This window comes from Brassica napus, chromosome C3 (genome assembly GCF_020379485.1).
Source record: "Brassica napus cultivar Da-Ae chromosome C3, Da-Ae, whole genome shotgun sequence".
Taxonomy (NCBI): domain Eukaryota; kingdom Viridiplantae; phylum Streptophyta; class Magnoliopsida; order Brassicales; family Brassicaceae; genus Brassica; species Brassica napus.
The window spans coordinates 6,158,322-6,174,148 of NC_063446.1; the positions used below are offsets into that span (position 1 = coordinate 6,158,322).

Genomic DNA, 15,827 nt, shown 5'->3' on the forward strand with positions numbered 1-15,827 from the left:
ACTATTACATATATAACATACATATAAAATCAACTTAAATCAATAGATCTGATCGGTAGAGATTACTTAAAACAAAGTGGAAGAAAAAAGAAAAAAGAAAAACAAAGAAAATCTGTCATTGGTTAATATCTCAAACACAAGATAACCTTACGAGCCCTTGATATCTTCATATCTTCTAATCCAACGGACTGGATCAATTTGCGACAAAGGCATTATCTTTGACTTCCACGCATCAGAAACGAGTGGCCTAAAATGCATTGAAACACCCATTTTTTAATATAAACTAAAATAAAATATTTCATTGGTCAATTTTTGATGGCATGGATTACAATCTGTGGCCATTCATTAATCATGATCCAATGGCTAAAAACATTTTATCCTTCTGCTCATCTCTCTCCGTCTGCAAGTTGTTTATGTCTTAGAAGAAAATTACCGGGGGGTTTTAGGCGAGACCGTTGTCTTCTATCGCGAAATAAGAGACGTCTTTTGCTCTGTTTTGCGTGTCCTACTAACACGTAGCGATCCGCAATTGATTCATTTTTAATTTTTTTTTTTTTAAATCAAAAAAAAAAAAAAATAGGAAATAAGTATTTGCGTTGAGGGTGCTCTTACGTCTCTTCTTTTCCTGATTCAACATTTTTCTCTCAAAAGTTATAGATTCTATGTAGAGATTCATCGGCAAAGCTTATTCTTTTGAATCTATCTCCTTTATTTTCGTGTTCGTATCTTAGACCAGGAGGAGTAGCAATGAGTTTTATTCACCAATCGACAAAGACAATGAAGGACCAGAAAGAGACGTGAGCTTGGGTCAACAACAACAAGAGCTTCTGCGTTTGTGTCTTTCATCTACTACCTTCTCCTTACGGCATGTGTTTAGCTGCAGACCCTTTCGTCTCGTACGACTTCAAAGTCTCGAAATTCCTCAACAGGTTTGGCTTTGTTTTTAATCTGTAATAGTCATCTCTCATCTCTCTCTATCTATTTGTTTTTAATCTGATTTTTTTCTGTGTTTAGTAAAGGTCGTGGCCGTGAGCAAGAGGACCCATCTCGAACTCGCCTCCGTCACGACCCGTCGTCACCGGTCTTGAGCTTGTCTTCACCGGTCTCGAACTCGTCCCTGTAGTCATCGATGATGCCGGAGATGGAGATGAATAGACGAAGACATCGAGAAGAAAGAGGCAAATGAGCAAGGAGGCGGCAGTAGAAAGATTAGGTTTAGGGTTAATTATGTTTATATTTTGGTTTAGCGTTAATTAGATTTTGGTTAATGTGTTCTGGTTTATTTAATTTATATTATAAATCAATTTTAATTTTAATTAATAATTAAAAATAAATAATTAAAATTTATAATTTTAAAATATAAATGAGATATAAAATTAATAATTTTAAAATATAAATGAGATTTAATAGCATTATATCAATGTCGTTATAAAATATTATACAACATTAAAAAAATGCCATGAAAAACTAAATCATAGCACGAATAAAAAAATAAAAAACATTAATTTATAGCTCATAAATAAACGCTACAATATCTATACTTTTTATAGCACACGAAAATACGTTACAATAAAGTGGGGTGTCTATTATAACTGCGGCTGTCAGAGCGTTTACAAAAACGCTACGAAAGCTCTATAGTAGCGTTTTTCGGGTGCTACCAATAATGATATTTTTTGTAGTGACGTCAAAATATAAGAATCGGGTGAGGATAGATATGATATTATCTTCAAATTTCTCTAATCCATTTTTTGGTAGACGTAAACAAAAAAAATGTCCCCAATTCAACTACGAAAATCACTAACATAGAAGAAAAATGGAGAAGAATAAATCAACTAGAACAAGTCACTAAGTTTGTGGTTGTGAGTGTGAGAGAGACAACATTCATGTTATCGTACCACATACTGTCAGAAATTCAATAAAAACGGATATATACGGTTCCCAATCTTTCCTTCTATATATTCCTCCCCTTGCTTTATCTTCTTCTAAGCCAACATCTCAAAATAGAAGAGAAAAAATGGTGACCAAAACCTCGGTCGAGTTCGATCCATATATGGAGCGAAAAGCTTTCGACCAGACGAAAGAAGGTGTAAAAGGGTTGGTCGACGCTAAAATCACCGAAGTCCCACGTATATTCCATGTCCCTCAAGATTCCTTGACAGACAAGAAACCTAACTCTGTTACAGACCTAGAGATCCCTACCATCGACTTTGCAAGCGTCCACCTCGCCACAGCGTCACGTGAAGCCGTTGCAGAGAAGGTCAAATACGCGGCGGAGAAGTGGGGATTCTTCCAGGTGATCAATCATGGTGTTCCTTTGAACGTTCTTGAAGAGATTCAAGATGGAGTTCGTAGGTTTCACGAGGAAGATCCTGAGGTGAAGAAACGATATTTCTCGCGTGATCTCGCCAACAAAAACTTTGTCTACAATAGTAACTTCGATCTATACGGTTCATCGCCATCTGTTAACTGGAGAGATACTTTCGCTTGTTATATAGCTCCAGATCCTCCAACTCCTGAGGAACTCCCAGTGACTTGCAGGTGACAGAAACAAACTTTTAACTTCGTTTTTTTTTTTTTTTGTATTGAAGGTTACAGTGACTTGTTACATAGTTCAATCATGAGTGGCTTTTAAGTTCTCAACTTTTTTTTTCCTTCAAGAGAGTGCTATTGATTTCTAACATCATTGAGTGGCTGTTACCCAGGGATGCTTTGTTCGAATACTCAAAACATGTGATGAGTCTAGGTGGTTTACTCTTTGAGCTTCTCTCAGAAGCATTAGGTTTGGAACCTGATATCCTGAAGAGCAAGGGGTGCTTGAAGAGTTTGCTTATGATCTGCCATTATTACCCACCTTGTCCACAACCTGACCTAACTTTGGGGACAAGTAAACACTCCGACAACTCCTTCATCACGGTTCTTCTTCAAGACAACATCGGTGGCCTACAAATTCTTCATCAAGATTCTTGGGTTGATGTGGCTCCTCTTCCTGGAGCTCTCATCATCAACATTGGAGATTTCTTGCAGGTAAAGTAATAATTGAAAAAATAAATAAATAAATACCAGAATATATTTAGTTTCTTTTTTTTTTTTAGTTTATTTATGTGTGTCTTTTTTTGGGTGTAAATGTTAAGATTATTTATGCGTTTCGTTTTTTTTTTCTTTGCAGCTGATGACGAACGATAAGTTTGTAAGTGTGGAGCATAGGGTGCTTGCGAATAGACAAGGTCCAAGGATATCAGTTGCAAGCTTTTTTAGCTCAAGTAAACGTGCCAATTCCACAGTTTATGGACCAATGAAAGAGCTTGTGTCTGAAGAAAACCCTCCAAAATACAGAGATATAACCATAAAAGAATACACAGATGGATACAATGAGAAAGGTCTGGATGGAACATCACATCTCTTGAATTTCAGGATATGAAAACAAAACTACAGAAAAAGAATTTTAAGGTGTTTCTTAGCATGAATTACTCTTTTCTTGGATCTTCAATAATTAAACCAGTAGTGTACCAAATTGCGTGTGTGCGTATATACGTACCAGACACTATATGTGGATCTTTATACGTTTGTCATATGTATCAGTCTGTATCTTTCTACTTTAGTCATATGTATCAGATTATACAGAAGTGAAATGCACTGCATGTACTGATCATAAGAACTTCCACATTTTACATTACATAAAAAATGTCTAATGTTCATTCAAGTTCATTTTTATTTTTTTGCTCTTTTTTTCTTGATGGGGTAAATCAAAGAAATTAAAAATAATGCTTGCTGATTGGAGTTCCTCAGAGATTTTTGTATTTTTTTTTGGTAAAAGATATTTTTGTATTTTACAACATATATATTGTTTTATCGTAAATTCGTCAAAAAGATTCATGACGGATGGTAGTTGTCGGACATATATTTAATTTCTTATTTATCTTTATATGACATACTTTTATGTTTCACAAAAACTATCATTCATTTTTTTTAGTTTTAAAAAGAATGTCATTTTGTATTTACAATATCACTTATATATTTAATCTCTTATTCACCCTTTAAAATAACCAAAATATTTGTATATAAATTATTTTTTCATTTAATTAATTGTATATTAAATAATAGTAAATATTTTATAAATTTTTGTACGTGTGTGAAAGATACCAGAACGATATTTTTTGCGAAATGAAAATAGTATAAATTATTGATTATAAATCAAGTACGTAATTTTTACAATTTGTAATAAATCATTATTAAAAAAGTTTAACATTAATTACTATTTTATATTAGTAAATGCATTTTTGTTAGATGTAAAAAGGAAAAGTATCTCCTAAATTTCAGCACTTGAGTTTCAGTAATTAAAGGTGAATCTAGGGCTATTTGCATTATTAGGTGATTAGACCTTAGCATAAAACAAAAGTGGAGAAAAAAAATTCAATTACAACTTGTAGTCTGACAAAGCCAGTAATGTGTCGAGAGCAAGACAAGATACCTAGACACATTCGGTCCACACACAATGATCAAACTCATCCGTTGATTCCGTTCTCAATCTTTCCTCTTTTAATCTCATTATCTCCAAGCAAACATCTTGTGGGAAAAAAACAAGATGATAACGAACGATCGGTTTGTAAGTGTGGACAGGGACGAAGCCAGAAATTTTTTTATAATGGGTACACAAATATTAAATAAAATATTAAACAAAACATTAAATAAACTATTTTAGATATATATTAAAAATATTTTGTTTTCAATAAAAATGAACAATCATTTAAAAATAATATTTCATTCAATTTCGTAAAGTTGTTTATACTATTTCTACTGCAGAAAAATATTTTTCAATACTTATCGTTGCAACTTGTAAAGTCAAAATCAACTTGAAAAATCTATAAACTAAAAATAAAAATTATTAAGTAATAAACTATTTTTTTCATCGTCGAGATAAATCTAATTAAAACTGAAAACGTAACATAATTCAAATATGAAATCTACCAAAAATATGATTAATGAAACGTAAATAAATTACAAACATGTAAAACCTCCAAACATCAACTGTAGTCAAAGAGTAAAGCCACTTCTATGACTTTTGAACTTTTACTACTGAATAAAAAACTTAGATGATATCTAAATAATTACAAATCGTAGACATTGTTAGAACAACTCAAAACATTAACATAAAGATTATTAAATTAGTTACCAGTTTTGTATGGTAGACAATACAATAAAACTTTGTTAATTTGATTTGATGGTTTGCACTTGCATGTTTAAGAAAAAAAGTTTAAGCGATTAAATTTTTTGAGCGAATTGTTAGGATTTTAACAAAAAAAAATAGAGAATACAATTGGGCTTTAAAGACAATTTTAATTTTTGATGGGGTAAATTATTTTTAATTTTTTCATTTGGGCTTAATGTAAATTTTAGTGGGTGCAATATCATGAATTATAGTGAGTGCACATTTAAAATTCCTTAACAATTACATTAATTTTTTAAAAAATCATGGGTGCATGTGCACCCCTTCCCTCCTGAGTGTGGAGCATAGGGTGCTTGCGAATAGACAAGGACCAAGGATTTCAGTTGCAAGCTTTTTTAGCTCAAGTAAACATGCCAATTCCACAGTTTATGGACCAATGAAAGAGCTTGTGTCCGAAGAAAACCCTCCAAAATACAGAGACATAACCATAAAAGAATACACAGATGGATATTTTGAGAAAGGTCTGGATGGAACATCGCATCTCTTGAATTTCAGGATATGAAAACAAAACTACAGAAAAGTGTTTCTTAGCACCAGTTACTCTTTTCTTGGATCTGCAATATATATCAGACTATATGTGGATCTCTCTACTGAAGTCATATGTATCAAGAGGTTTGTATTTGGGACTGATAATTTACTAATGCATTTATATCAAGAGATTTATATTTCAAATTTCTAAAATGATTTAGTAACAATTATACAAAATAATAAAAAATAGAAAAAATGCTTATATAGAATATTCGTTAATACAAGTAAAACCGTCAGACATAAGGTAACTTAGTACAAATAAAACTGTCAAATATGTATCTCATAAAGAATATAAAAGTAACAAGAAACTTAATACGTCGCAATCTGCGGTGTGATAATTATTGCCCAAGATGTGGAGAGCCAGAGGAAAATGTAACCCACACAATCTTTGAATGTCCACCAGCATTACAAGCATGGGAACTATCATCTACGCCGTCAAACCCCCAAACTTTCCCCATATCGAGTATGTACGCCAATATGGACTACCTTTTCTGGAGGAAAAATACAATTAGAAGGCCAGAAGATGATAGAGACCCTTACCCCTGGATAATCTGGTACATATGGAAGGCGAGGAATGATAAGCTATTCAGGGGGATTGACAGGGACCCTTTAGAACTGGTCAGGTACGCAGAGAGTGAATGTCAGGCTTGGTATAATGTTAAGGAGTCTATACCTATACCCCCACAGGCACCAAACACTGAAGTGGTACAAGCCTTAAGCTTGAATAATATGTGTATGGTGGATGGCTCTTGGACATCCACAGATCTTTTCAGTGGAATTGGATGGGTATGGAAGGATAACACGGAAAAGATCCAACTTATGGGAACACGGAACTTAAGGAGGCGGAAGACAACACTACACTCGGAATTGGAAGCATTGAAATGGGCACTGGAAAGCATGCTTCAACATTCAAACTGCCAACACTTTGGAACAGATTGCAAGGACCTGATAGCCATGATAAAAGAACCCCAAGCCTGGCCAAACTTTTCAACGGAGCTGGAAACCATTCAAATTATCCTCATGTGTTATTCGGATTTCAAGATCACCTATGTGCCAAGAACACATAATAAAATTGCTGATTCTTTAGCTAGGAATCCTCGATCTTTTCATAGATCTCTTTGTTTTATTGGTTGTTATATTCCGGTCTGGTTACCCAGACCACCTCATGTTTGAGTAATAGAATAGCCGTTTGTTGACAAAAAAAAAGAATATAAAAGTATTGGTAATAAAATCATACATGTAATAATTCTTATAATTTGTAACAAAATAATAAATATTTATTTTACAGTAATAGTATTAAAAAGTTTAACACAATATTATTTTACAGTAATAGTAAATACATTTTTGTTAGATGTAAAAAAGTAAAAATATCTCAACTTCAATCTAGGGCTATGTGCATTACAAAGTAATAAGACATATTGGAGAAGAAATATCCAAACTACAACTTGTAGTCTACAACAACTCACAAAGCCGGTGGTGTCTCGAGAGAAACAGACAAGATTAATGTAATCATCATAGACACATTCGGTCCCACACACTAATGATCAAACTCCAACCATCCGTTGATTCCATCCACAATCTTTCCTCTTTTAGCTTGCTTTATCTTCTTCTATTCTAAGCAAACATTTGTGAAGAAAAGGAGACAACAATGGTGACTGAAACCTCGATTGAATTCGATCCTTATATGGATCGCAAAGCTTTCGATGAGACGAAAGGAGGAGTAAAAGGGTTGGTCGACGCTAAAATCACCCAAGTCCCTCAAGATTCCTTGACCGGCAAGAAACCCTCTGTCTCAGACCTAAAAATCCCTACCATCGACTTCGCTAGCGTCCACTTGGACACAGCGTCACGTGAAGCCATTGTAGAGAAGGTCAACTATGCGGCTGAGAAGTGGGGATTTTTCCAGGTCATCAACCATGGCGTTCCTTTGAACGTTCTTGAAGAGATTAAAGATGGAGTTCGTAGGTTTCACGAGGATGATCCTGAGGTCAAGAAACGATATTTCTCGCGTGATAGTGCCAACAAAAAGTTTGTATACTATAGTAACTTCGATCTATACAGTTCTTCGACTTCTGTTAACTGGAGAGATACTTTCACTTGTTACATAGCTCCCGATCCTCCATCTCCTGAGGAACTCCCAGTGACTTGCAGGTTACGGAAACAGACTTTTAACTTCTTCTTTTTTTTTTTTTTTGTATTGTATAGAAGGTTACAAATAAACTGAATCTAATCATCAATCAGAGCTGCAATAGGTAGATAAATTTCAATGTGGTTAAAGTGTCACATACTTAATTCCTGTTTATTTCGGTTTGATAGGATCGATTTTTATTTATGTTTGGATAGCAAAATATGTCTCAAGTTTTACAGACTTTCAAAGAGATTGAAGTTTTAATTAATTGGTTAAAGCCAAACCGTTTAGTATTTCTTAGTATTGGTTAAGCCAGATTGATCAGCCTAGCTAGGTAAACATCGGTTGTCAAAGCATGTGGTTATCAATTAGTCTCTTTAAAATTCTAACTGTTTAGCTTGTTATTGATTTCAAATGTCATTGATTGACTCAGGGATGCTATGTTCGAATACTCAAAACATGTGATGAGTTTAGGTGGTTTACTCTTTGAGCTTCTTTCAGAAGCACTAGGTTTGAAATCTGAGACCCTTAAGAGCAAGGAGTGCTTGAAGACTTTGCTTATGATCTGCCAATATTACCCACCTTGTCCTCAACCTGACCTAACTTTGGGGATAAGTAAACACTCAGACGATTCCTTCCTCACGATTCTTCTTCAAGACAACATCGGTGGTCTACAAATTATTCATCAAGACTCTTGGGTTGATGTCGCTCCTCTTCCTGGAGCTCTCATCATCAACATTGGAGATTTCTTGCAGGTAAAGCAAAAATTTGAAAGAAGAAAAAAAATCACAGATACAAAATATCTTTAGTTTATTTATGTGTTTGGGTTTTTGCAGCTGATAACGAACGATAAGTTTGTAAGTGTGGAGCACAGGGTTCTTGCAAATAGACAAGGACCAAGGATATCAGTTGCAAGCTTTTTTAGCTCAAGTAAACATCACAATTCCACGTTGATGGACCAATGAAAGAGCTTCTGTCTGAAGAAAACCCTCCAAAATACAGAGACATTACCATAAAAGAATACACAGAAGGATACTTTGAGAAAGGTCTGGATGGAACATCACATCTCTTGAATTTCAGGATTTGAATACAAAATCACCTAAAAAGAATTTTATGGTGTTGAAAGCCAGTTCAAAAAAAAAAAGAAAGAATTTTATGGTGTTTCTTAGCATCATTTACTCTTTTTTTCGTATCGATGCACCAGACACTCTTTTTTTTTTGTAACACCAATACTTTCATTAATTAAAAGGCCTCAGACCCAAAAATGTCCAAGCATAAATGAAATTATGAAATTGAAAGAGATAGTTTAGCTAAGCGGTCGGCATCTTCGTTGAAAGAACGCGAGATGTGTGAGAACGATATCTCGACAAACGCAGAAGAGATTTGTTGAATATCGTTGATGATACCAAAGATCTCTTTCGCCTGCGCGTCGTTGTTGATTGCTCTAATGAGCGTTGAGTTGTCAGAGAGCATCCGGAGCTTAGGGAGCTCGAGCTTCACTGCGTCGATCAGTCCAGCACGGAGCGCCAGCGCTTCCGCTACTAGAGGTGAGGGTACAAATCCATGGGTCTTCGATTCTCGGTAGATCATGCTTTCTGATGGCTTATTGATGATCCATGCGAGGCCTGCTCTCCTTGATTGAGCATCGTAAGCTGCGTCCGATTTGCATATCGGTGTATCGTCGGTGTTGCTTCTGGTCTGAGGCTTTCTCTTCGATTGGGGTAAGGCGTTCGTTGATTGTATCTGATGAGATTGTGCATTTATCCATTCTCTTGCCAGTCTTAACGCCTTGGTTGCTACTTCTGTAGGAGTAAGGGTTCGCTTTTCAAACAAGAGCGTGTTACGAGCTGTCCACAAAGCCCAGCACACCCATGGGAGAATAGTTGAGGAGACTCCCGAAGGTGAGAGGCAGATTACTCTCCTAAACGCAATCACCGCCTTCTTGAAGTCGACCTCCGTAGCTAGGTGAACTACTTGTCGTAAAAGGATTAGTTTCCAGACTTCCTGAGCAAAAGGGCAGTTGAAAAAGGTATGCATTACAGATTCTACCCCTTTGCATCTTACACATAGCGCCTCTGATTGAATGCCTCTTCGTTGCAGTAGTTCTCCGAGGGGAATGGCTTCTAGTATGATGGACCACATGAAGAGCTTCATCTTTGGTGAGCATTTTGCGTTCCATATATCTTTTACCCACTCAAAGGCATCAGGCATAGGTTCTTGTATACGTTGCCCTTTCATAGCCGCTGTATAGTAACCTGACTTTGTTGTGTACTTGCCTGTTTGTAGTGGTTGCCACACATAGATGTCTTCCGTGGATTGGTTCCCTGGGTGGATCATCTGGATTTCCTCTGCCACAAGAGGTAACAATTCTTCTACTCTCTTCTTGTTCCATTTCATGTCTGAGGTTAGAAGGTCTGAAACCGTAAGATCCATAGCCGCTTCAGGGATAGGTCCAAATGGTTTGAGGTTCTTATCCAATGATATCCATGAGTCTTTCCACACCTTGGTAGCTAAGCTGTTTCCTATTGCTTTATCCACATTGTCTCTTAGGAGTTCCCTACCATGTAGGATGCTTCGCCATCCATGGGAGCAAACCGTAGGGATGGTAACCTCCATAAAGTTTTTGTTGTGGCAGTATTTGCCTAGTAACACTCTCGCTACTAGATAGGTTGGGTTGGTTAAGATCCCCCATGCTTGTTTAGCCAGTAGAGCTTGATTAAATAATTTGATATCCCTCAGTCCTAAATCCCCACCTGCTTTTGGTTTTGTGAGTCTGTCCCAAGCCACCCAGCACATTTTTTTGGTTCCATCAGACGTGTCCCACCAGAAACGAGTCAGAACTGACTGAATCCTTTTACACAAACTGACAGGTAACTCAAAGCAAGACATTATGTATGTGGGGATTGCCGTTAGGACCGCTTTCAGCATGGTTAGTTTACCAGCTTTGGAGAGGTGTCTTGTCGACCAACTCGAGGCTCTCTGTCTTATACGATCCACTAGCGCCGTGAAGAGATCCTTCTTCCTTCTCCCGAAATGTTCAGGTAACCCAAGATACTTTCCTTGTCCTCCTTCATTTGCAATTCCAAGAGCTTCCTTGACTAATACTTTTGTTTCTTCTGGTGTCTTGGAGGAGAACGTGATTGAAGATTTGTCGGTATTAATTTTTTGCCATATGGATCAGACTCTATATGTGGATCATTCTACTTTAGTCATATGGATCAGACTCTATATGTGGATACTTCTACTTTAGTCATATTTATCAAGACTATACAGAAGTGAAATGTATTGCAAGAATTGATCATAAGAACATCCAGAGCAGGCTTACAAGGCGATAAAACTCCCCCGGGTCTAATATGAAGTCCTCTATGTTCTTATAATTAATTATTATAATTACGAGTCTTACTTTTAAATATAGATGTTTTATATTAAAAATACATTTAAAAAATTTCAAATTATATAATTATATTTGTATATGTAGATTTTTATTTTATAACATAACTTTTAAAAAATATTAGTTGTAATTTTTGTTTATAAACATGTAGTAAAAATTTCAAACAAATATGTATATCGAAGGTCTGATTTTCTTTTGCTCAAAGTTCCAACAAACACATGTCTTTTTAGTGATAAACTAGAATTGAAATAACAAATCGCGAGAAGAGAGAAAAGAAGAAAAAGACTTGGATTATATGGATGTTTGGCTGGGATGTAATTTTAAAAATTTTAATGTAAAATTCAATATTTAGGATTTTTGGTGTATTTATATCTGATGTAAGTTTAAGAACTAAATGAAAAAGAAAAAAAAATAAAAAAATTCTACATAAATATATTTTTCTTGCATTTTACTAAATAATGTTTTAGAAAATATGGTTCATACATTCATTTCTTTATTTTTCTTTATGTAGCCTTAGACACTAAATAAATCATAACTGGTAACCTTTATGGTTGTCATTATAAGTAAAATTAAAGCTAAAGACACTTAAAAAATCTAGTATTTGTAAAGAAAAGTAATGCGACAAAATGCTGGGTCAGGGCAACCATGTAAGTCTTATTGTAATTGTGGTGAATTATAACTTAAATTCAAGTCTATCTTCAAATTTCTCTACGTTAATCCACTTGTTTGTAGTTGTAAAAAATCTCTCCCCAATTCAACTACGACAACAAAAGTCATTAACATAGAAGAAAAACGGAGAAGAAAAAATCAACAACTAGTTTACAAAAAAAAAAAAAAGAAAAAATCAACTAGGACAAGTCACTAAGTTTGTGGGTGTAAGTGAGATGGAGTGAAGAGTCAAAAGCTACTACCCAACTAATCATCCACCGATCACTTACGGTCAGAGAATTCAACAAAGTCGGATATTTCTTTTTATATACTCTCTCCGTTTCATAATAGATGATGTTTTGAAAAGTTATTAATGTTTCAAAATACATGATATTTGATATTTTTTAATTAATTTAAAGCTTATGGAAAACTGTGTTTTTATAGTATTTTTGATGATTGGTTAAATTAGATTTATTTTATATTTTTAGTATTACTTTTTAGGAAAATGTGTATGTCTAAATTTTTGTGCTTTCATCCAAAACATCATTTAAAGAGAAGAAGTATTATTGATATTGCTTTATCCTCTTCTAAGCAAACATCTCGAGCTGTCAAAAAAAAAAAAAGCAAACATCTCGAAATAGAAAATAAGAAAATGGGAACCTCGGTCGAATTCGATCCTTATATGGGGCGCAAAGCTTTCGACGAGACGAAAGAAGGAGTAAAAGGGCTGGTCGACGCTAAAATCACTGAAGTCCCTCGTATCTTCCACGCCCCCAAAGATGCCCTGACCGACAAGAAACCCTCTGTTCCAGACCTAGCGATACCTACCATCGACTTTGCAAGCGTCCACGTGGACACAGCGTCACGTGAAGCCGTGGTAGAGAAGGTTAAACACGCGGCGGAGAAGTGGGGATTCTTCCAGGTGATCAATCATGGTATTCCTTTGAACGTTCTTAAAGAGATTGAAGATGGTGGTCGTAGGTTTCATGAGGAAGATCCTGAGGTCAAGAAACGATACTTCTCGCGTGATCTCGCCAACAAAAACTTTTTCTACAATAGTAACTTCGATCTATACGGTTCATCACCATCTGTTAACTGGAGAGATACTTTCGCTTGTTACATAGCTCCAGATCCTCCAACTCCCGGGGAACTCCCAGTGACTTGCAGGTAACAGAAACAGACTTAACTTCATTTTCTTTCTTTTTATTTTTTTATTAGAGGCCACAAACCGAAGCCCTATTCAACAATCAGAGCTCATTTCATTCGGATAGTGGTTTCTAACATTATTGATTGACCCAGGGATGCTATGTTCGAATACTCAAAACATGTAATGAGTTTGGGGGGTTTACTCTTTGAGCTTCTCTCAGAAGCACTAGGTTTGGAACCTGATATCCTGAAGAGCAAGGAGTGCTTGAAGAGTTTGCTTATGCTCTGCCATTATTACCCACCTTGTCCACAACCTGACCTAACTTTGGGGACAAGTAAACACTCAGACAACTCCTTCCTCACGATTCTTCTTCAAGACAACATAGGTGGTCTACAAATTCTTCATCAAGACTCTTGGGTTGATGTGGCTCCTCTTCCTGGAGCTCTCATTATCAACATTGGAGATTTCTTGCAGGTAAAGTAAGAACTGGAAAAATAAATAAATACCAAATATATTTAGTTTATTTATGTGCATGTTTGGGTTTTTGCAGCTGATAACGAACGGTAAGTTTATTAGTGTGGAGCATAGGGTGCTTGCGAATAGACAAGGACCAAGGATTTCAGTTGCAAGTTTTTTTAGCTCAAGTAAACGTGCCAATTCCACAGTCTATGGACCAATGAAGGAGCTTGTATCTGAAGAAAACCCTCCAAAATACAGAGACATAACCATAAAAGAATACACAGATGGATACACTGAGAAAGGACTGGATGGAACATCATATCTCATGAATTTCAGGATATGAAAACAAAACTACCTACAGAAAAATAAAATTATGGTGTTTCTTAGCACCAATCACCCTTTTCTTGGATCTGCAATAATTAAATCAGTGTACCAAATAGCATGTGTGTGCGTATTTATGTGTCATACAGTACTATATTTGTATCATTATACTTTAGTCATGTATAAGACTATGGCCTTGAGTGTTGGTTGTGGTTTGAGAAGAACGCACTGCGGGACGAAGAATGTGTCGCCATTCAACATAATCTTCTCTGCTTCCAATTTTGTTAAAATTAAATAAATAAGAAAATAAAATATGGAATGCGGGACAGACTTAAGCGTGGACCGCACCTTCGTATGAAAACACCCAATTTGATGTGGTTACTAGTGTTTTTTTTTGTCAAGTGTAGTTATTAGTTAGACATATTACTGTAGGTACAAAATTTATTGTTTTTAGTTAGTAAAAATATTTATATAAATACATCAACTAATATTTTGTCTATACAGTGGGTCCGATTGGTAATTAAAACTTTTGCTGTAAAAAAAAATCTGTAGAATTTTTGTTGTGGTTTTAGATTTTATTGCTGTAAAATTTTATGAAAAGTTCCAAAAAATTGCTCTGGATTCTGGCTTTACAGAACACTTGTACAGCTGTAGGTTATTTTAAGAGCTGTGATTTGAAATTTTTATTAAAGCGTGATTGATCTGAATTTAGTGATATATAAATAAATGAGACTATGGACAATACCTACAACCACTACCAATCACACCCGATATACATAAACTAAAGTTTTAATGAAAATTATTTGGGTAAAAATTTTAACTATGATAAAAATTTTATTTATCAACTAAATTCTTAATTTTATTTTTGAATTATAAAAATATCATAAATTATTTAATTTTGTTTAAGTGATAACTAATACAATTTTGGCAGTTTTTGTGCTAACAAAAACATGAGAAAACATGTATATATAATTAGTGGTGTTCAGTTATATAGACTTTGAATGTAAAGTGCGAATCAAATTATAATTTTTAAAATACAATAAAGTATTGGCTATAAAAACTTAGAAATAACGTATTCATATTTCAGATATATAAACTAATATATTAAAATTATATTAGTATTACTGATTTTTTAGTTTATAAAATATAAATATATCATGTATCCTGCAGTTACACTATTCATTACACATGTTACCATTCACATTTTGTTTTAAACCGCTTCTTTTAAACGAACCGCACTTGTCCCGCACTGTTTTTCTAACGCAAACCGCACATAAACCGCACCGCACTAACCAATCCGCTTGTCCCGCCCCGCTCAACCCGCTGTTACCATTCGGAGCCTATATGTGGACTTTTCTACTCTGGTCATATGTATCATACAGAAGTGAAATGCACTGCACGAATTGGTCATAAGAACATCAAAGCTTAGCAGGGGACAAGAGGTGCGAGCCAGATGTGTTCTAATAATTTGGAGTCCAACCTTTAAATACAAATTAAAAAATTAGATTTAAAATAGAGACAATTTGCTAAATATACATAATTGAAAGTCCCCCAATACACTTAAAACTCCGTATGACCGTAGCAATTTTGTCATGATTTTCTATATTGTCCTTTACTCTAGGCCACATTGCTATATAGATGGCTATAACTCTCTACTAGGTGACTGTAGTTCTCTGCAGCTTACTGTTACGAGTGAGTGATTACCACAAAAATATATTTCTTTAATAGTTTATTCTTCATCCTCTCTGTCAAATTCTCTCACCCATCCTCTTTCTTTCATACATCGATGATCACCATTCTCTTTCTCTTTTCAACTCCTTAGAAACAGATTTATTATACAGCTCTTATGTGTATTAGAAATTCTTCTCAAATAATCATTTTTATTCTACTGTTTTTCCACAAAAATTTAATGATGAATCTTAATACGGTTTCAGAGTAAATACTTTGATTTGATCATGATCCATCTATCCTCGCAGTGGAG

At 35.0% G+C, this 15,827-nt stretch overlaps 2 protein-coding genes and 1 pseudogene across 3 annotated transcripts; all 3 read left to right on the forward strand.

Moving 5' to 3' along the window:
- Window positions 1-1,952: 1,952 nt before the first annotated feature.
- Window positions 1,953-3,700, forward strand: LOC106387047 (1-aminocyclopropane-1-carboxylate oxidase homolog 12-like). Its single transcript, XM_048752205.1, has 3 exons — window positions 1,953-2,538; window positions 2,703-3,024; window positions 3,167-3,700. The coding sequence occupies exons 1-3, from the start codon at window positions 2,015-2,017 to the stop codon at window positions 3,416-3,418; spliced, it is 1,098 nt and encodes a 365-aa protein (XP_048608162.1). The 5' UTR covers window positions 1,953-2,014; the 3' UTR covers window positions 3,419-3,700.
- A 3,628-nt stretch (window positions 3,701-7,328) lies between these two features.
- Window positions 7,329-9,190, forward strand: LOC106387048 (annotated as a pseudogene).
- Window positions 9,191-12,481: 3,291 nt separating this feature from the next.
- Window positions 12,482-14,048, forward strand: LOC106387053 (1-aminocyclopropane-1-carboxylate oxidase homolog 12-like). Of its 2 annotated transcripts, none has more exons than XM_013826865.3 (3): window positions 12,482-13,086; window positions 13,219-13,540; window positions 13,617-14,048. In XM_013826865.3, exons 1-3 carry the CDS (start codon window positions 12,572-12,574, stop codon window positions 13,866-13,868), a joined length of 1,089 nt encoding a protein of 362 aa, XP_013682319.2. In that variant the 5' UTR covers window positions 12,482-12,571; the 3' UTR covers window positions 13,869-14,048. The 2 variants fall into 2 exon arrangements, with proteins under 2 accessions (XP_013682319.2, XP_048608163.1); XM_048752206.1 differs by having other exon boundaries at window positions 12,494-13,086; window positions 13,219-13,545; window positions 13,617-13,751.
- Window positions 14,049-15,827: the final 1,779 nt, after the last annotated feature.